At 44.3% G+C, this 22,063-nt stretch overlaps 1 protein-coding gene across 1 annotated transcript in view; it reads right to left on the bottom strand.

The window, feature by feature from the left end:
• LOC128422290 (sucrase-isomaltase, intestinal-like) overlaps positions 1 to 21,767 on the bottom strand; it is a 96,792-nt gene extending 75,025 nt beyond the window's left edge. Inside the window, exons 1-4 of the mRNA XM_053406131.1 lie at positions 21,707 to 21,767; positions 14,955 to 15,042; positions 12,469 to 12,571; positions 11,875 to 12,023 (exon numbers count right to left, since the gene is read on the bottom strand). Of these exons, the coding sequence (XP_053262106.1) occupies positions 11,875 to 12,023; positions 12,469 to 12,571; positions 14,955 to 15,042; positions 21,707 to 21,752 (386 nt within the window). The 5' untranslated portion in view covers positions 21,753 to 21,767. The remainder of the gene's footprint in view (positions 1 to 11,874; positions 12,024 to 12,468; positions 12,572 to 14,954; positions 15,043 to 21,706) is intronic.
• Between the last annotated feature and the right edge of the window lie 296 nt (positions 21,768 to 22,063).

The raw sequence follows: 22,063 nt of genomic DNA, 5'->3' as shown, positions 1-22,063 counted from the left end.
TTCAGGTTAAGAACAGCTTCAGGTTAAGAATGGTCCTTCAGAACGAATTAAGTACTTAACCCGAGGTACCACTGTATGTTTCTGAGCACAATTCAAAATGTTGGTGCTGACCTTTAAAGCCCTAAATGGCATCAGCCCAGTATACCTGAAGGAGCGTCTCCACCCCCATCATTCAGCCTGGACACTGAGGTCCAGCTCCAAAGGCCATCTGGCGGTTCCCTTACTGCGAGAAGTGAGGTTACAGGGAACCAGGCAGAGGGCCTTCTTGGTGGTGGTGCCCGCCCTGTGGAGCACCCTCCCATCAGATGTCAAGGAAATAAACAACTATCTGACTTTTAGAAGACACCTGAAGGCAGCCCTTCATTGGGATGCTTTTAATGTCTAATGTTTTACAATTTTTTATATGTACCGTAAGCCGCCCAGAGTGGCTGGGAAACCCAGCCAGATGGGCAGGGTGTAAATAATAAGATTGGAACAGTCATGGTCTCGCAGCTTAATCTACTTCACAGGGTTGTTGTGAGGGCAAAGGTGCAGAAATGGTAGGCCCATGTGTGCAATCTTGAGTTCCTTGGAAGAAGTGTGGGATACAAATCTAATAATAAATAAAGTAACCAATTGGTTATTAAGTGCTCTTGCAATTGCCTGTTCTATTAAGATCCTTGTATTGAATGCAATCCACCAAGAAAACATCTCACAAAAATCCCACATTTGTGCCTTGGCAGAGCTCTGCTGCCCATTCAGTGGAAATAAAGCACATTCTCGATATTCATTTGCTTGGAAGAATGCATTTCTAGATTAAAGCACACACACCACAACACAAACACCAGATTTCTATTCATCACCCTACTAAACACCGCCCTCAAACGAAAACAAATCGAATCACCTCATTCTTTGCAAAAATCGAACACGCTCAACAAGAAGAATGGCTGTGTTGGGGGCTGTACAAATTCCATGCAGCAATTTGCATTGCTTTCAGGAGGAACTGCAGCTTAAGACAATGGCGTTTTTAATCATTCTAATAGCTTTTCTCTGTGCAGAAAGCCCCCTCGCAGCCTTTGTTTGCCACCAGAATCTATCTATAACAAATGAACTCCAGAGCAGCGGATTGGAAATTAGCAAAGTTTCTGATTAGATGTGGTTATTTTTTTCTTGCTTTCCCAGCTGCAGCATTTAACAAAGCGTTGCACCACAGTCAATATTGCAGAGAAGTTGTCTGACTGGGGGAAAGATTTTCTGACTTGTATTACAAATGGCATGCCCACACTAAGTTGTTAAAGGGGAAAATATATCGTTGGCCATTCAAGAATGATCACGTAGGATCAAAGTAGCACTCCATCTAATTCAGCATCCTGTTACTTTGATGTAATCAGGCCATCCTACAGAGATACTGGACTAGCACCAAGGGGCAGCTTCACAGTTAAGTTCTTGACAAGTGAGGTGACACAGAACTCCATTATTTCCTGGCATATGGTTGGTTTCCAGCATGAATGCAAATGCCTAAGAAACTCTGCATGTGGGCAGAGGATGTGGACAGTACCCTAAACTCTAAGGTCAAGAGGTAGCAGTTATTCCCCTAGCGTTGGATTTGCGACACAAACTTACCCCATGGTAACCTGAGGGTATCACTGGGTGGTTTTGTAATGCAGAGGTGAGCAACCTTATCCAGTCTGGGAGCTGCACTCAATGTGAAAAAGGTAAAAGTAAAGGACCCCTGACAATTAAGTCCAGTAGTGAACAATTCTGGGGTTGCGGCGCTCATCTCACTTTACTGGCTGAGGGAGCCGGCGTTTGTCCGCAGACAGTTTTTCCAGGTCATGTGGCCAGCATGACTGAGCAGCTTCTGGCAAAACCAGAGCAGCACACGGAAATGCCGTTTACCTTCCCGCCAGAGCAGTACCTATTTATCTACTTGCACTTTGACGTGCTTTTGAACTGCTAGGTTGGCAGGAGCTGGGACTGAGCAACGGGAGCTCACCCCGCCGCAGGGATTCGAACTGCTGACCTTCTGATCGGCAAGCCCTAGGCTCAGTGGTTTACACCACAGCGCCACCCGCGTCCCAATGCACTCAATGTGGGGAATGCTATAGAACATCTTCCTTTCATGCAGAAAATCCCAGAACAACTATATAAAAGGCTAATCGTTATAAAATTCCCAAAGCATTACAGCACTCATAACCCACAGAACAATCTTAACAAACTAACAGCCAAATACAAACTAAGCACTACAGTGGTACCTCGGGTTAAGTACTTAATTTGTTCCGGAGGTCCGTTCTTAACCTGATACTGTTCTTAACCTGAAGCACCACTTTAGCTAATGGGGCCTCCTGCTGCTGCCGCGCCGCCAGAGCACTATTTCTGTACTCATCCTGAAGTAAAGTTCTTAACCTGAAGCACTATTTCTGGGTTAGTGGAGTATGTAACCTGAAGCGTATGTAACCCAAGGTACCACTGTATTGAATTCACACACTCTCTTTCCCCATCCCTGTGATTCATAGTCTTCTACTTCCACTCAGTTCATCAGAACTAAGGGTTGGTCCACACAGTATCCATGTGTGCATTTATTTAAAAGCGGCTACGAACTGCTTATTACTTTTAAAAGCTCTAAGCGGTACGCTGCATAAAAACATGTCCTCAGTGCCATTGCATGCTCCCAGTGCCATTGCAGCATGCAACTGTGAGCAACGGAAGGAAAACATTTAGACAAGGATTCCTGGGGCTTCCCTGAAGTTACCACAAGGACCTTCCATGAAGGCAGCAAAGTTGTGTCGAACTAAGTTATACTCAGAGTAAACCCACTGAAATTAACGAACCTGAGTTATTCACTTCCATTAATTTTGATGCGTCTTCTCTGAGCAGAACTAACCTTGGATACAGCTCTGGGGCTGAGGCATTGTGCACATAAGTATTGTAAGAATCAGTTGCACGGAAGCTGTGCATCTAATCTCTGTTTTTCACCTAACGCCTGGTGCTGTCAAGGTTTGAAGAAAATTGTTCATGTGTAGAGTATTTCACTGACGTCCGTCCTTACTACGTAACCACTGTGTTTGCAGGAGGTCATCCCTTGATGTCCACCCAATTTAACATCGCAGCCTTGCCTACTTAGCTCCTCTGACAGAGTCCTGGCCTATTAACCCCTACGAACACTATCTGATGCTCATGCATTTTGGTCACTGCAAACAATCTCTCTGGAGGAGCTGAAATGCTGAGTAAACAGCAATCAAGAATGTACACTCCCCCCTAGGCTAACTTGTCCCCATTCAATATGCTGCCTCTTTTTCTCCTGCAAGTCTGACATTTAAAAACTCCCCATCGGGATTTTTCACTTAGATACAGAGCATAGCTATATGTAGGAGCCAGATAAAGCACGTTTGTGTGAGCCACCCCCCCCCAGCAGCCCCCATGACTGTCACCCCAATAAGCAGTAAAGGTAAAGGGACCCCTGACCATTAGGTCCAGTCGTGGCCAACTCTCGTTTTATTGGCTGAGGGAGCCAGCGTACAGCTTCTGGGTCATGTGGCCAGCATGACTAAGCTGCTTCTGGCGAACCAGAGCAGCGCATAGCAGTGGCGTAGCGTGGGGGTGCGGGAGGGGCGGCCGCACCGGGCACAACATCTGGGGGTTAGGGTTAGGGGGTGCAAATCCACGGGTTAGGGGGCGCAAATCCACGGGTTAGGGGGCACAAATTACTTGCCTTGCCCCGGGTGCTGACAACCCACGCTACGCCACTGGCGCATAGAAACGCCGTTTACCTTCCCACTGGAGCGGTACCTATTTATCTACTTGCACTTTGACATGCTTTTGAACTGCTAGGTTGGCAGGAGCAGGGACCGAGCAACGGGAGCTCACCCCGTCGCAGGGATTCGAACTGCCGACCTTCCGATCAGCAAGCCCTAGGCTCTGTGGTTTAACCCACAGTGCCACTCGCGTCCCAATAAGCAGTATTTTGGGTCAAATCAGGCCACAACTTTATTGACTACAGATACGAGGTTTAGCATAGGCATTGAATATAATCATTGAGATACCAGCCTATCTGCTGGGGTACACCAGATGGGGTCAACCCAGGGGTGAAGGAAGGGCCTATGACACATGTCAAATAGGGACCCCTTTGAGGAGTGCTATGGCCCCCACCCCCAGCTGGGCTTCCGGACAGAAGCAACTCCCACTGGATCCCTTTAAGAGGATACCCCCGAAACCTGGAGGAGCAGGCAGGGGCTATAGCAGTGTTTCCCAAACTTGGGTCTCCAACTGTTTTGGACTACAATTCCCATCACCCGAGACCATTGGTCCTGCTAGCTAGGGATGATGGGAGTTGTAGTCCAAAAACAGCTGGAGACCTAAGTTTGGGAAAACCTGGGTTACAAGCTCCCCTCCACCAAAGACTCACCCAATGCCTAAACCGCCGAGTTGTGACAATTGCTACGAGGTGGGCAGCCACGCTGGCCTGGGGGAAAGTCTTGATAGCTGCTTCCCAGCCAGATCATGAACTGAGCAAAGCACCTAATATCACTGTCAAAAGCATGCTTATTCTGTCTAACCCATTTATCTATGGAAATTAGCCAGTCTTTGTTAAGTCTCTGTGGTATAGTAAGTAATTACTTATTCCAGTGATTACACTGGTCAACAACAAATTTGTTGTCTGCATTTTTTCAGTTGATTTAGGATGAATCTGATGCGCTGAATCCAAAAATCACATTGGTTTTGCTCAATCAGGTCAAGTTTTTGAGCTATGGCCACGTCATTTTTTTACGTTTTTGTTCACATATACGCTTATGTGGAGCATTTTAGAAGAAGTTGGTGGGGGTAAAATGCCATGTCGAATAATTGTTTTGATTGGAAATGATTATTTTAATGACAAGAAGTATTCAGGTCCGATAGTTCTGGGTGATTATGTCGAAAAGGGATCAGTTTGAAGTCATAAAACCTCGAAATCTTCCATAAATTGGTGCGGCAAAGCATAAAGTTGCTTACCATGCTTATTTTGGTATTAAACTTGGTGACCAGGATAAAGCTTGGGCGCCACACATGGTGTGCAAGGCATGCACCGAGACTCTACGTGGGTGGACCAATGGCAAGAGGAGTCTGAACTTTGGAATTCCCATGGTTTGGAGTGAGCCAACAAACCATGTCACTGACTGCTACTTCTGCGCTGTTGATGTGACTGGGATCAACAGAAAGAACCGGAGCAGCCTCAAGTATCCTGATCTTCAATCAGCACGTCGTCCTGTAGCTCATTGTGATGGAATTCCAGTGCCTATCTTCGGAGAACTTCCTGACATTAGTGACGAAGATGCCTCCAGTGTTGAAGAAGAAGAAGTGCTTCTTGAAGATGATGCTCCACATCCATTTTCCCAAAAGGAGTTGAATGATCTAGTTCGCGACCACAGCTTGTCAAAGGACTCTGCCGAACTGTTGGCATCCAGATTGAAGGGGAAAAAAACCTCCTCTCTGACAGTGCTTGCATCAGCTTCTTCCGCAACAGGCATCAAGAGTACCTCCGTTTTTTCTCGGAAGAGAAGGACTTGGTGTACTGTGCAGATATTGCGCAGCTTCTGCTCAAGCTTGGAGTGCCACAGTACGAACCCAAAGATTGGAGACTGTTCTTTGACAGCAGCAAGCGATCACTGAAATGTGTTCTGCTACACAACGGCAACCAGTTTGCCTCTATACCCCTGGCTCACTCGAGTACACTGAAGGAGAACTATGAAGCGGTGAAGTATGTGCTGGAGAAAATTGGTTATGATCAGCATAAGTGGTTTATTTGTGTTGACCTGAAGATGGTGAACTTCTTGTTGGGACAACAGTCTGGCTTCACCAAGTACCCATGTTTTCTGTGCATGTGGGATAGTAGGGACCGTGCTCAGCATTACACAAAGAAGGACTGGCCTGTGTGGGAGGAATTGGTGCCTTGCAAAGAAAGGAATGTCATCAATGACCCTCTGGTGGACAGAGACAGAATACTCTTCCCACCGCTGCACATCAAGCTCGGCTTAATCAAGCAGTTCACCAAGGCTCTGGACAAGGATGGTGACTGCTTCACTTACTTGTGCCAGGCTTTTCCAGGATTGGCCATGGAGAAGTTGAAAGCTGGCATCTTTGATGGTCCTCAGATCCGTCAGCTCATCAGAGATCCAGAGTTCGGAAACTCAGTGAACGAAGTGGAACTGGAAGCGTGGAAGGCATTTGTTCTGGTAGTGAAGAACTTTCTTGGCAACAATAAGGCCAGAAACTATGCAGAACTTGTCAACAACATGCTGACTGCTTTCAGAAACCTGGGCTGCAACATGAGCGTCAAGATGCACTACCTATTTTCACATATGGACCGGTTTCCTGAGAACCTGGGTTCAATGAGTGACGAGCAGGGGGAGAGATTCCATCAGGACATGAAAGAGATGGAGACCAGGTATCAGGGTCGCTGGGATGCAGTCATGATGGCTGACTACTGTTGGACTCTGAAGAGAGACCTCCCTGCCGCTGAGCATTCCAGGAGTTCCAAAAAACGGAAGTTCAAGCCCTGAAGTTTGAAAAATGGTGAAGCAACATGCAATTTACGTGTACTTACCTTTATCAATGCCCACCATTCAGTTTACAGTAATCAATGTTTCTATCAGGTAATCAATATATGTTGTTGGAAAAACATTATTTTCTCTTAAAAACATATTTAGGTTGATATGTGTTGACAAAAATCAGCTGATAATGCCACAAAAATGTAATCGATTTTATCACAAGATCTGATTTTTTTTCAAATCAACATAGCACAAAAACCTGACCTGATGGAGAGAAACGGATGCCATTTCCTGATTCAGCAGTGCAAAAATACCCTAAAGCAGTTGTAGAAATCTAGACAACATTCAAAAAGTAAAAAATTGTTGCCCAGTGTTATAGTATAGAAAAGGCAGGGAGGTGATTTAACCATGGATATAAATATCTACATGTCGCTATGTCAACAGCATCCCTTGGAATGGGGTTACCTGAATTATGCCAGAAAAATTGTGGGATACGGAGGTGCATTAGGGCTTTCGGGGCAAAATATAAAGCCTGCTTGACAGAGATAAAAGGTACAAAAAGGTCTGGGGACTCAGACGTGGCTGAGCAATGGCAGAGCTTCTTTAGGGGCCCTCAAATTATACAGCAGGTACAGAAGGATTTTGTGTTGCTCTCTAGACACAATTTATCATCTATTCAGACATTCAAATGCAGCTGGAAAAACTGCCCGCCGGCCTCATTTGCAGCTTATTGATTGCTTTGAGCAATATTTTATTTTCAAAGATGCAAAATTGGTCCCTTTCTTTATTGGCAAACAACTGGCCTTGCACTGCTGCAGCTGGATGCACATTCTCTCTCTCTCTCTCTCTCTCTCTCTCTCTCTCTCTCTCTCTCTCTCTGTGTGTGTGTGTGTGTGTGTGTGTGTGTGTCAGTTTTCTGGCATATTAATTCATGCCTTTTTCCTGCCACAAGCTCTTCTGCAAGCCCCAATGACCGCCTGCTTTTCCACACATTTATCAAAAAATCTGTTTTAATTTTGAAACCCCTGGCTGGAAAACACACAGAGAGAGATCCTATCCAAATATTCCTCTCCACTGTTTTCTAATTCCTGCCAGGCTTTCCTTCTGCTGGAAAAGTTTGCCTTGGCTTAGAATTATTTTTATTTTTTAACTTTATACTTGACATTTCACACCCACCTCACCCATCTGATTCTTCTTAGGTCTCAATATACCTGTTATGCAGGTAAACATGTATCTGGATGGCGTTTCACTAAGAGGCACAGTGGCGCCTGGCCTGCAGAATATGGTTCTGGTAGCAGCCAATGTAGCAGTGTAGATGGCATGTTGTGTTTGGAAACTGGGAGAAACCCCCCGGTTGCTACTGCCTGGGTCTTTCCTGAGCCTCATGCCAGGGAACAATGCAAACAAGAACAAACTGAACAAAGTGAAAGATTATGGGTCATCAGGGTGCGGAGAATTTGTGCACGAATTCAGCAGCGCTCAGTTTATTTTCTGGGTGTTATTTTGTTAATGCTGACAATATTGTTTTGTAGATTAGCTGTAGTACTTTTGTATTATTATTTGTTGTGTTATTTTATTGTTTCATTATTATTTGTTGTATTATTTTATTGTTTCATTATTATTTGTTGTATTGTTTTATTGTTGTTAGCCACCCTGAGCCCGGCTTCGGCTGGGGAGGGAGGGATATAAATAAAAATTTATTATTATTGTTATTATTACTTTGTGAGTCCTGTAATAAGACTTCTGCTGCAATTGTGCTGCTCAGCTTATTACAGTGGTACCTCGGGTTACATATGCTTCAGGTTACACACTCCGCTAACCCAGAAATAGTGCTTCAGGTTAAGAACTTTGCTTCAGGATAAGAACAGAAATTGGGCTCCGGCGGCCCGGCGGCAGCAGGAGGCCCCATTAGCTAAAGTGGTTCTTCAGGTTAAGAAGAGTTTCAGGTTAAGAACGGACCTCCAGAACGAATTAAGTACTTAACCCGAGGTACCACTGTACTTTAGTTGTTCTGCTAATAGTGTTTTACAGATTATAATTGTTTTACCGGTGACATAGATAGTTCAGTTGGTGGAGCGCGAGACTCTTAACCTCAGGGCTGCGAGTTTGAGCTAATGGGGCTTCCCGCTGCTGCCGCGTACTTTCTGTTCTCATCCTGAAGCAAAGTTTTTAACCTGAGGTACTATTTCTGGGTTAGCAGAGTCTGTAACCTGAAGCATATGTAACCCAAGGTACCACTGTACAGTGGTACCTCTGGTTAAGTACTTAATTTGTTCCGGAGGTCTGTTCTTAACCTGAAACTGTTCTTAACCTGAAGCACCACTTTAGCTAATGGGGCCTCCTGCTGCCGCCGCACCACCGGAGCCCGATTTCTGTTCTCATCCTGAAGCAAAGTTCTTAACCCGAGGTACTATTTCTGGGTTAGCGGAGTCTGTAACCTGAAGCGTATGTAACCTGAAGCGTATGTAACCCGAGGTACCACTGTACGGATGTTCATTTAATGTTAAGCAGTTGAGGCACATCCCTTTGTAAACCCTGGCTTGGCTTTCTGATAAGCCGACTATATTACCGTAACTCCACTCTTTTCTGTGTAGCAGAGTTTGCCAGTGCAAATATGCACATGGCGGTAGCCGGGCATGCCTAAGCCCCACAGAAAACAAATGAGAAAGGCAGGACAATCCTAAACTTGCATACTAAGAAGAAAATCCCACTTGGTCTAATGATTTCAAGGGAGGGAAGAAAAGGCGGAAACCAGACCAGGGAGAAGAATTGATGGAACAGGACTGGAAAAAGTTTAAGGACTATCTACAAAAATATTGCAAAATGTTTGAGTGTTAACATGATGTGGGAAGTGAAGGTAACAGGGCATGTGGGATTTGGTTAAATGTGAATGAAAAGTAAATTTTCAAAAAGGAGAAGGGGGTTATGAACAGAATAAAATTATGTCTTAGTATATAAGATGAGGAATGGGCTAAGATAATGAAAACTTGGGACATAATAATTAGAAAAACATAATTTGTAAACATGGTTTGAAGATGGGTTTGAATTTGCTGAATCAGATTGGAATAAAGAGGAACACAAAAAAGGGAGATGTGAGGAGGTCAGGACAGAGGGATAAGGAATTTTGTAACTGTTTAAAGTGGATTTTTCATTTTTCTATTTTTCTTTTTTTGTTATATATTTTTGTTTTTTGATTTTTCTGTGGGTTTTAATTAATGGAATGATCTATGTGAAATGATGAATTTTTTGTTTTGTAAAACTTTAATAAACATTTATTTAAAAAAGAAAAGAAAAGGCGGAAACCAAACAAGAAGAATAAATGCCAGTCAAACAACCACACATAGCTGTCAAGCGTCCCTTATTTGGCGGGACAGTCCCTTATCCCAGCGCCATGTCCCGCTGCTGTCCCTTATTGATGAGGCTTCATTTGGCTGCTGGCTGGTCTTTCTGCCTTTGGCTCAGAAGGGCTCAGAAGTCGAACATACCTGTGCCCGGAAAATCCCTTACCGAGGCTGCTGGTCCCTTATTTTCAAATCTGTAAGTTGACAGCTATGCAACTACAGTATGGGAATAGCCACACTGCTAGTATAAGTTGGGGGGAACATGGTTCTAAGATGGCATCAAGAACATCCCCTTGCCCTTCTCCTCTTTGCCCGGCTAGTGCAAGTTTTTTGAGGGGAACAACAAGGTCCAGTTTGAACAGAGGAACCAATGAATGCAAGGAGCAAGGATTTTTATTTCACACAAAAAATGAAATGAAGAAGAGTGCAGTTCAGTTGGGCTGGAGACCCTGAAATCAATACTGACTGGCTCTGTCCTTCATGCCATGGAAAAATGGCGGAGGGGATATTGAGGGGGCAAAGTGTATTTCTAAATGGGTGAAAATTGGGAAAGAAAAATAAAATGCACTTGTTAATAAACAGGAGTTCAGAAATGGGGGCGGGACAAGTGGAAGGAGAGCGACTTGCTGGGGGGGCCCTGTTTTTAACACCCCCTGCCTCCCCCTGACACTGTCTATGCCTTCCCCCCTCCTTTCTGAACATGTTATATGAAATCCCTGCTAGTCTTTTTCCCACGCTAATGTTTCATTCAACACATCCTCTTCTGGTAAAAGCGACTAACCAAGCATCACCTTGAAAATTAATTCTCCATTGAAAGAAAGAAATAGAAGCAGATTTTGAAAGAACTTACATAAGCCCCTGAAAGGAATTATGATTTCCTGATACTGTTTTTCCTTCCAGGCAATGTTAAGCAGCCAAGCACCTTGCTTTACTGCGGATAAACGTATTAGCCAAGACTGCCCTCTGGCTTCCTCTAAACTACTGCTCAGTCTCCTCTTTTCGTAAAGCTGGCCAATACCATTAAATCCACATTTCAGAAACCAGAACCTAGCAAAACCTAGCAGAAGATCTTATCCTTGTCTCAGGGCCTCTTCATACATTCTCAGTTTTCTACGCAGATTTCACGTGAGAATAAATGCCATCCTACATGTAGATTATAACATATGATGATGATCACCCATTTCACTGCATGTATGCATGACCAAAAGTTGAGACTGGCTATAGATACATGGATATGAAGCGCGGTAGATACAGCGTGATCATTACGTGTGAAGATCTGGACACAGATAATGCCCCTTTTCCTGAAGGAGTCTTAAACTAACTGAAATATACTCGGAGTCGAGTGTGGATTTCATGCTCTTTATTCAGCTCATAGTGGTGAGGAGGAATGGAAGTTCCCCCAGAATGTCTGCTTTATATGCATTATTTACACAATGGGCCCCACGTGATTGGCTAACTCCAGGATTCACCTGTAGGCCAATCAGGTTGCGGATTCACTTCCACCTAGAGCTGGATTGGGTGGCTCCTGTGGACCAATCAGACTGCTGCATTCTGGACCCTATTGTTCTAGGACCAATCAGGCTGCTGCATTCTGAATCCTATTGTTCTAGCACCAATCAGACTGCTGCATTCTGAATCCTATTGTTCTAGCACCAATCAGACTGCTGCCTTTTGGATCCTGATCAACTCAGTACATAACACTAACTCCTATCTGCACAAGGGCGAAGAGTATTAGCTAATGACCCATCTGATGAGGGATTATGGAAAGAAAATATACTCATTCAATATTTCTTCATCTGCATGTGTGCACTTGGCATTTTATCCCTTCAGCGAAGACAAGGAATAATTTGCTCCCTGCTATTTCTGTGACAAACAGAACTTATACTCAGGATAGAAAGGATCATTTTTCTTTTCCTTTCATGCTGAGCCAAGCTGTAATGCATGAGAAATGGTGCTCATCTCAGTTCCATCACTTCTTGTTTTCTTTTTTTTCTTCCCCAGCAAGCAAACTTAATATAGCATGTACTCACAGCACCGTTCCTGTGGCTTTCCTTATGATTTTAAACCGAAGAGATAAATCGTTGACAAATTCAATGTCGTAGCTGGTGTCAGCAGCAGCGAGAGGAGGGGATTCAATCTTGAGAGGAACTTCGAAGCGTTGGTTGCTAGGGTCATAGATCTATTTCCAAATAAGAAGAGACACACACAAAATAAACATATCAGTAGGTTGAGAGTCCCATGGACTGCAAGAAGATCAAACCTATCCATTCTGAAGGAAATCAGCCCTGAGTGCTCACTGGAAGGACAGATCGTGAAGCTGAGGCTCCAGTACTTTGGCCACCTCCTGAGAAGAGAAGACTCCTTGGAAAAGACCCTGATGTTCGGAAAGATGGAGGGCACAAGGAGAAGGGGACGACAGAGGACGAGATGGTTGGACAGTGTTCTCGAAGCTACCAGCATGAGTTTGACCAAACTGCGGGAGGCAGTGGAGGACAGAGGTGCCTGGCGTGCTCTGGTCCATGGGGTCACGAAGAGTCGGACATGACTAAACGACTAAACAACAACATCAGTAGGTTGTGATAGCTGACCAACTTCTTTCCTTGCTTGCTTTCTCTTTCACTCACCTTAAACCTGACTCTGTCCTCTGTCTGAAGCTCCACATCCAACGCAAGTTGAGGAATGTCATTTCCGTAGAGGGAAGCTGTTCCATGTCTTGACAGGGCCACCCTGGAAAAGACACACAGCCATTTATCTTCATACTATATTGTCTGTTCCTATGAGCAGTCAGCAAGGAGTGAAAAATATTTTGTTCTCTGAACATTCTGTAAGCATACATCTCCAAAATCTCACTCTAGTGAACAGTTCATGTGTCTAAATACTGTATATCCCATCGAAAGAATATTACCCACCGCTTTATGACATTTCTGCAAAGTGTTTTATAGTTTACATGGAGACGCAAGGAAATGGATCCATGAATCGGTTGGGATTTTAATCCGGATCAGCTAAATCAGGATCAAAATTCTACAATCAAGGCCTTATAATTCAATAAAATGCCACATGGCTACACAGGTCGACAGGCAGAGAAGGCATTTGGGACATAAATGTCCATTATTACTCTGTGTCCCGTCCAGTGAACCCTTTATTCATCCAGAATAATTGCATTGTGATTCAGTTTGTGGTAATTAAATCCAACTTTATGTCATCTAGTTCCCGTCCAGTGAACAGTTTTATTGATTCAGAACCATTGCGTTGCAATTCCATTTGCGAAAATCAAATCAATTCTTATGCCCTGAGCCAGGCTCCATTGTTTGTTATTAAAATAAAGCTTTAATGGTTTCTACTCTCCAGACACTCAGGACTGGATCCTAAGATACCCTTCTGCTCATAGAAGGAGTTTTACCATGAAGGGTAGCACCTCTGATCCAGGAGAGTCTCTTTCTGACAGAAGGAGAGAGGGAATATTTGCCTAATCTCCCTCTCCTGTGCAACTCCATATGGTCCCACAATGTCCCAGAGAAGATTGTGGGTGTGGGGACAGAAGGAAAGAGGAATCAGCACACTTTGCCTAGCCCTCTTCCATTTGCAGATGTCGCAAGCACCCTTTCCACAAGTAGAACTCAGCTCAAAGGATGTTAGACTACATCATAGCTGTCAAGTGTCCCTTATTTGAAGGGACAGTCTCTTATTCCAGCGCCATGTCCCGCTGCTGTCCCTTATTGATAGATGTCCCTTAAATGTCCCTTAAATGATGTCCCTTAAATTTCAAAGGAAGCAGCTCCTCTCCCTCCCTCCCTGCCGGCCAGGGAGGAGGGAGGCTCCAACTGTGTTGCTTGGCTGTGTTGCTCACCCAATAAGAAGTCTAAGAACGACTGGGGGGTGGAGCTTGCATGCCTTGTGTGTGGCTAGTTAATGTAAGCTGAGGGGTTTTTTGAATGCTGGACGCCATTTTGTTGCACGTGCTGCTGCAAACTTTGCAGTGCAAAGCCAGGCTGGGGAGCCATCTTAAGTTGAGGCTGCATAGGCCTTGTGGTGCATGTGATTCAGATTCTATTCAGTTTGAACCTCTGGCTACAAAGTTGGTTGGACAGTGTTCTCGAAGCTACCCAGTATGAGTTTGACCAGACTGCAGGAGGACAGGAAGACTGGAGTGCCTGGAACAGGTGAGGCTGCAGGTCCCTTATTTTGGCTGCTGGTCCCTTATTTTCAAGGTTGCTGGTCCCTTATTTTCAAATCTGTAAGTTGACAGCTATGGACTACATGCATGGACTCAGCTACATTAGCAAAAATAAAACGTTATAAATGTGTTATAACAATGTGACAACAGATGGCGCTGTGGAGTGGAAATTGGAACTCCATGGAATTTTCCATTGTGAGCTTTAAAGCAGTTATTTTTCAGAGTGTTTTTTTTATAGCTGTGTAGATGCGGCCGTGAACTCCACATGAGCAAAGAATGACTTATTCTTTTCAATATCAGAGGGTATCCCCTTGATATAGTGTGAGGCAGAGGGCCTTCTCGGTAGTGGCTCTGTGGAACGCCCTTCTGTCAAATGTCAAGAAATAAACAACTAACTGACTTTTAGAAGATATCTGAAGGCAACCCTGTATCGGGAAATTTTTTATGTCTAATGTTTTACAATTTGTATGTGCTGTAAGCTGCCTAGAGTGGCTGAGGAAACCCAGCCAGATGGGCGGGATATAATTAATAAATATTATTATTATTATTATTATTATTATTATTATTATTATTATTGGAGGCATTTCCCATCACAGAAGAGATGGATTATTCTTGCTTATCCAGAGCTCTGGGTGTACCTTTGGAGTATAGCTTTGCCTGGGCTTCTGTGCGGGTAAATGTCACTAGCTATCTTTTATCTTTGCTAGCTTATGCATTGCGCCATATGCACAATCGTTGCACTTTTCTGTTGCTCTTTACATTGTTTTCAGCATTAAACAATCCACATCCATTTGCAAAGCATATGGCTCCTTCACAATCAAGCAAGGCTTTACATCTGAGGAAAATTCAAGAGATATCAGAAAAGTGTTGTCAGTGTACAAAATATTAAATACACAAAGAACTGGGGTGGAGAGGAATAACAAAACTGACTTTTACCTCCAGCCTTTCTCTGTCTTCTCTGGTTTTCCAGTCAGAGAGTAACCATGCAGTCCATCTTCCCTCACAGCATAAGCCTGGCTTAAAACTAAGAGGGGAGAAACAAAAATTAGTGGATACAATCTTCCTGATTTCTGATTCTTTCAGTCATTTTAGGCATTTCAGCATAATCCATCAACTTGATCTGCCATTCTTCTCTGGTAGGGACTTTATCTTCTTTCCATCTCTGGGCCAATAATTTTTTTTAAAATAAGGAACAGGGAAAATTTATAACTTAGCTTAAAGACCATTGTAAAAAGTTCAAATCGTTAGTAGGATTGGAATATCACTTGTAGTTTAATTTTGGACACAATAGAGAGGTAAAATATTTGGATTATTATAAAAGATGCAGGAGGAAATGATTAACAATGCGACCCACAAAGGGGAGGAGGGAAATCCAAGAGATCCATTGGAATCTTGTTTATATGCTGTATGTTGGACATGTGACTGCAAATTTTTAATCTGAAAAACCAAATAAATAAATTTAGGAAGGAAGGAAGGAAGGAAGGAAGGAAGGAAGGAAGGAAGTCGGTCCAGCTCCAAAGGCCTTCTGGCAGTTCCCTCACTGCGAGAAGTGAGGTTACAGAGGGCCTTCTCGGTAGTGGCACCGGCCCTGTGGAATGCCCTCCTATCAGAGGTCAAGGAAATAAACAACTTTCTGACTTTTAGAAGGCAGCTCTGTTTAGTGAAGTTTTTTTAAAATGTTTGATGTTTTATTGTGTTTTTAATATTATGTTGGGAGCTGCCCAGAGTGGCTGGGAAACCCAGCCAGATGGGCAGGGTATAAATAATAAAGTTAATTTGTTATTTTTATTATTAATATTAATTGAGGGACCTTGTGTTGGATACTCCTGAACCTCCACAGGTTTCTACTTCAGGCTTGATGCTGGGCTGCATTCTGACTTGGGATTGGATCAACCCTAAACCTCGTTTCTTGACCTTTGGCTATGGATCTCGGACTGTGGACTTTGCGGGTGCTGAGGGACCCTTGGATTTTGGACTTGGTCTTGTCACGCTGTCTGGCTGCCAGGTAGGCCAGAGGATCAGGACAGACTATCATAGTAGCATAGAAGCGATGTAAATGTATGGTTTGGATGTGACCTAAGAGCTTCTCAGACATCTTTGGGCAACGCGAAGAAGAGAGGGAGTGCCCCTCCAATGTAGGTGCCATTCATAGCAAACTTCCCTCTCCATTGTCATAATCCCAAGTCCATTTGCCTATTGCCCTCTTTAGGGTGATGTTCACAAATGCCACTCAGAAATAAATTACATAAGGTGGAGCATGCAAGATTAGTTCCTTCCTAAGAATGAATGTTAATAAGAAGTTGCTGTTGCCACCAAACATTGTATAAAGTCAATTAAAATCCCACTGCACGGAGCCTTTCACTTTTGACTAAAGTTTCTGGAAATATTAATTGCTGGCTCCCAAATTACAATTCAACGTAATTATCCCCATTTAATTTAACAGTATATCAGTGATTGAATCCATCTCCGAAGCGAGGCTATTTTCTTATGAGAAGCATGTCAAAGCTGCAGGAAGGTTAAGTCACACAATAAACCATTGTGGGAGTGAAGCTGTGGCTGAGAGCAACATTCACAATTCCAACCAAGGGATCTTTCTGGTCATGATGACTCTTCAGTTAATGTATTGGGAACTAGTGAATCCACTTCTATAGCGTATGTATGACTCCCGTGGGTTTATAAAAGGCAGCGCTATTCTTCTGGAAAAGAAGGTGCCGGAACTCACCACAAACACCTCTTGTTCTCTTAGAATGGCAATGGTGCCTGCCTGAGAGGTGCTGGAGTTCCAGCAAGTTCTGGCTGAAAAAAAGCCCCGAGAAGAGGTGGTATCTTGCACCTAGCTACCCACCAGAGTATAATTTATGAACTTGGGGGTCATGGTCCCAGTGACTGACAGTTGGCAGAAGCCAACTGAGTCAAGAGGCACAGCAGCCCAAATCCTACATCTGGATCTTGACTGAGCCCAACCCCAGAAACCTAGAACCTTCCAAACCAGAGACAACCCATGAAACAGGGCAGGCCAGTGAGCCCCTGGGCCAGTCGCCAGTGAAGACACAGCATTCTCGTCCCGATGGGCCTCACATGCCAACAAGCCTGCTGAAATATACTCGGAGTCGAGAGTAGATTTCATGCTCTTTATTCAGCTCATAGTGGTGAGGAGGAATGAATGTTCCCCCAAAGTATCTGCTTTATATATATTATTTACACAATGGGCTGCACACGATTGGCTAATTCCGGGATTCTCCTGTAGGCCAATCAGGTTGTGGATTCACTTCCATCTGGAGCTGGATTGGGTGGCTCCTGCAGACCAATCATACTACTGCATTCTGAATCCTATTGTTGTAGAACCAGACTGCTGCATTTTGGATCCTATTCAACTCAGTACATAACACCTGCTCACCATTTTCTCTATTTTTCTGTATATTCCCTAGGTCTGACTTACTTCTTCCGCAGGGACACCCATTGGCAGGGCTGGCAGAGTGAGGTAGCTGCCTCAGGCGGCAGATAATGAGATGGGGGCATGGCCAGAGCTATGGTTATCATGTGGCCTGCCTCCTCACCCCCCTACTATCCTGCTGCCCTCAAGTGTCCTTTCACTAGTATTGGAGAAAGCTTCAACTACCAGTCCAATTGGCTTCTAACTGGGGGTACGCACAACTTGCCCTTTGCCTCAGGCAGCTAAATTTCTTGAGCTGGCCTTGCTTACTGGGGGGGGGGGGAGTCTGTCCCCTGGGCCCTGGCCTGATCACCCTTGTTTCCTAGTTCCTGACCTTTGAGTAGTATTAGACAATCACTCCTGGCCAATCCTTTGCTTTTGCTGTCTGCTCCAAACTGCTTCCCCCAGAGTCCACCATGGGCTCATTCTTGACACCAAGGAAGATAAGTGGAAGAGGAGATGATACCTAAGGCTGCATTTCCATGAACACTGACTTAGGATCTGGCCCACTGAGCTCTGAATGTACAGAATATTGTGCTCCTTTTCAGATGCACCTAATATAACTAAGTTGTGGGGATGGCACTATTGTACAGTCCGTGGCGTCCGGTGAAATTTTTCCTAGGGAAACAATTAGGGCCAGAGGCGCCAACTTGAGAGAGCGACTGGGGTGGTGGTGATGCCGCAACATCGTGCATGTGAGGATCACTCCTTCCTCCCTAAGTTAGGCAGAAGCTGCCTGAGCTTTGGGAAGGACGCTCCAGACTTTAATACTTTAATACCCTAATTCAATGGGGACATTTAGAAGACTAGCCTAGTCCCCCTAATTCACTGACCGCATGCCACTGCGGGCAGAGCAGTAGGACACAGATCTCTGACTTAACTCTCATTGTATACTTTGCCAAGCTGAGTGGGGCCAATGGGAATTCGTGTCTAACATCTGGCAGGTCCAAATATTCCCCATTCCTGCTCTAGCAGATCTCCGTGTTGTAGGTGTCCATCAGGGGTCAGCAAACTTTTTCAGCAGGGGGCTGGTCCACTGTCCCTCTGACCTTGAGGGAGGGCCGGACTATATTTTTTTGGATAGAAAACAAATTCCTATGCCCCACAAATAACCCAGAGATCCATTTTAAATAAAAGCACACATTCTACTCATGTAAAAACACCAGGCAGGCCCCATAAATAACCCAGAGATGCATCTTTTAAAAAGGACACATTCTACTCATGTAAAAACACACTGATTCCTGGACCGCCCATGGACGGGATTTAGAAGGCGATTGGGCTGGATCCGGCCCTGGGCCTTAGTTTGACTACATATTTCCACCTAGTGCTATTTGACTGGTCACGATCCCATTGCCTTTTGACAACATTTTGGGACTTCTGGCATTCTGAAAATGCTTCCTAACCCCACAGAGTAATGGTGAACTTTACAGAGATATAGCTCAAGTCCGTGCACATTCGCCCCCCCCCCAAAAAAAAACAAATAAGTTCTGCAGAATTAAAAGAACCTTGACATCAGAGTATTTGTTGAGCAAATTGCAACTATCGTCTTTCCAGTCCACCCTGTCAAGATTTTTGAGTTCCCTCAATATGAGGTGTAACTGTTTCTCCCGGACCACCCCCAGAAATTCTTTCTTTTCTTTGGTGACCTGATGCCAAGAATGTTCATGGCCTTTTAAATATTGAAGTTTACGGGGACATCATGTACTGATATTTAAAGTGCCAGGAGAACACTTGATAAGCACAATCTGCATATTGTGCTGCCACAATTCTGGCAATTGCGCTACAGCAGGGACCCGGTTTGCTTTGGGAACTGTTCTATGGCATGCTTAGAATAGCGCTTAATCCCGCCAGGCCTTAAGAATACTGTTCATTGTATTCCACTTTGCAAACAGAAACATTTTGAATGAGATCGTATCCCATACGCTCTCTCCCCCGTGAATAAATAAATACGTAATCCCACGCAATCTCTAGAGAAGGGAAGCATTTTAATTCTAGATCTGAACTCGCACAGAAGGTCTTAGAATTAATAATAAAAACGGTTTAAAACCCCTTAGCAAAAGCTTGTGCTGCCGACTGGTGGCCTTTTAAAAAATCTCTCATTTTGGGGGAAACAGATGCTGCCTGTATTGGTTTTCCACATGGGTGACAGACATTCTTTATGGCATGCTGGTAAGAATGGCCACATTCCCAAAGCCAACATTTGGCTACCCATTTTGGGGGATAATGGGAAGGCACCGTCACAGGAATTGAGAGAAGAGGGATATTGCATTTTACCTGCTTTAGCAGATAGCCGGCCGAATTGCTGCCGTTTCCCAGCTGAAACCAGTCCGGTTGCTCCTAAAGAAGAGCTACAACCTAAAGCACGTCGTGTGGGGAACTATTTTGCTGAAAGGAAAATCTTCCAAAACAGGAAGCATCCGATGATGTAAACAAAACAGGGAAAGTGTATCTCAAAGATGCTGGAAAGGATACATGTTTATTGTTAAATTTGCCTGCAAAATTTGCAAAAGCACCTTCTTCAAGGGCATGTTTCTTTACAAATTGCTCAGAAGCCATCCTTTTCAAAGAACCTGCAGGATCTTATTTGTAAAGCGACAAAGAAGCCACTATGGAAGGCGTTCGAACCGAAAGACTGCCAGTTAATTTATCAAAAAGCATTCCTCCTTTCCAGTATCTTCTCCCCTTTCTTTGGTTCTGTTTTGAACTATTTTGCTACTTATGATTGAAGGAGGTAGACATCCTCACAGATCAATGGCTTGAGCCAAGATACACTAAAGACTGCCTCTTCCCGTACCTGTAACCAGCCTGCAACTCCCTAAAACACCTTCCTCTATGCTCCAGCTGTGCAGGATGCCTGACTGACTGGGACAAGAGCATGGGCCTTCTCGGCGGTTGCACCAGATTACTGAAGGTTGATTTGGCCCTCTCCTTTACTGCCCAGTGAAAGCTTCCCTGTTCCAGCAAGCTTTTGTCATATTAGGCAGATGAGGGTTTCTTTTCTGGGGAGTCTTTGAATTTCTGTCTCCTCAGACTGTTTGTATATTGTTCTTATGGATCACAGCACTTTGGACTATTGTAAACTGCTCCAAGCAATGACAAACCTAGACAGCATCTTAAAAAGCAGAGACATCACCTTGCCAACAAAGGTCCGTATAGTTAAAGCTATGGTTTACCCAGTAGTGATGTATGGAAGTGAAAGCTGGACCATAAAGAAGGCTGATTGCCGAAGAATTGATGCTTTTGAATTCTGGTGCTGGAGGAGACTCTTGAAAGTCCCATGGACTGCAAGAAGATCAAACCTATCCATTCTGAAGGAAATCAGCCCTGAGTGCTCACTGGAAGGACAGATCCTGAAGCTGCGGCTCCAATACTTTGGCCACCTTATGAGAAGAGAAGGCTCCCTGGAAAAGACCCTGATGTTGGGAAAGATGGAGGGCACAAGGAGAAGGGGACGACAGAGGACAAGATGGTTGGACAGTGTTCTCGAAGCTACCAGCATGAGTTTGACCAAACTGCAGGAGGCAGTGGAAGACAGGAGTGCCTGGCATGCTCTGGTCCATGGGGTCACGAAGAGTCGGACACGACTAAACGACTAAACAACAACAACAAACTGCTCCAAAAAAAAAGGGAATGCATTGGAAGGGTAAGATACATACACGGTTGAATTACTGAATGAATGAAGAATCAATAACAGCTGTTGAACACAATCCAAGAACAAGAAAAAGGGCAGCTGCATTATAGATGCATTATGAAGAAAGTCTTTTATCAAGGGGAACACAAATGGATCTGGGCAACTCTTCTACCGCAGTTCACCTTTACAGGCACCTACTACAATTTTTTTAAAGTGTATTTTTGTTCCATAACCCCAAGGCACATTTGACTTAAACAGAGAACTGCACCTGTGAAGGTAGCAAAGGATGTTTGGGGTGACCAATTCCATTGGCCCCAAACGGAGGCTGATGGGAGGGCATCCGATTGGCAAAAGGTCATATAACCTTGGAGGACCACTGCCACTTCGTCTAGACCAGGGAACCCCAAACTTGGGTCTCCAGCTGTTTTTGGACTACAACTCCCATCATCCCTAGCTAGCAGGACCAGTGGTCAAGAGTGATGAGAACTGTAGTCCCAAAACAGCTGGAGGGCCAAGTTTGGGAATCCCTGGTCTAGACAACAGGGAGCCAGCTAGAGCAATGGACTGACTCAGTATGAAACACCTTCCAATGTACCGCTATCCAACTATAAAATTCTATCTTACCTGCAAGAGCAAGAACCAAAAAATGAAACTTCTTATTTCTCTCCATGCTTGAATAGATATAACACAAAGCTCCTCGGACAATGGCCTTTTATAAGCAAGATCTAGCAGGGCACACAGAGTTATCTGCAAGCTGACACACTGCAAATATTTGTTACTTTGATAAGGAGAAAAAATGACCTTATTTGCAGGTTATGTAAGGCTGAAGGGAAGACAAGTTGCAAATTTATTTGTAATCAAAAAATGCTGTCTTCAGGAAAAGAAGGGGGAAGAGTTGCTTATGTAACAGAAGCTACAAGGCCAATGTGGGCATAGATTTGAAGTTTAACACGTGCATTTGACCACAGAGATAGGGGAATG

This window comes from Podarcis raffonei, chromosome 10 (genome assembly GCF_027172205.1).
Source record: "Podarcis raffonei isolate rPodRaf1 chromosome 10, rPodRaf1.pri, whole genome shotgun sequence".
NCBI lineage: Eukaryota > Metazoa > Chordata > Lepidosauria > Squamata > Lacertidae > Podarcis > Podarcis raffonei.
This window is presented reverse-complemented; position numbering and strand designations above follow the sequence as displayed.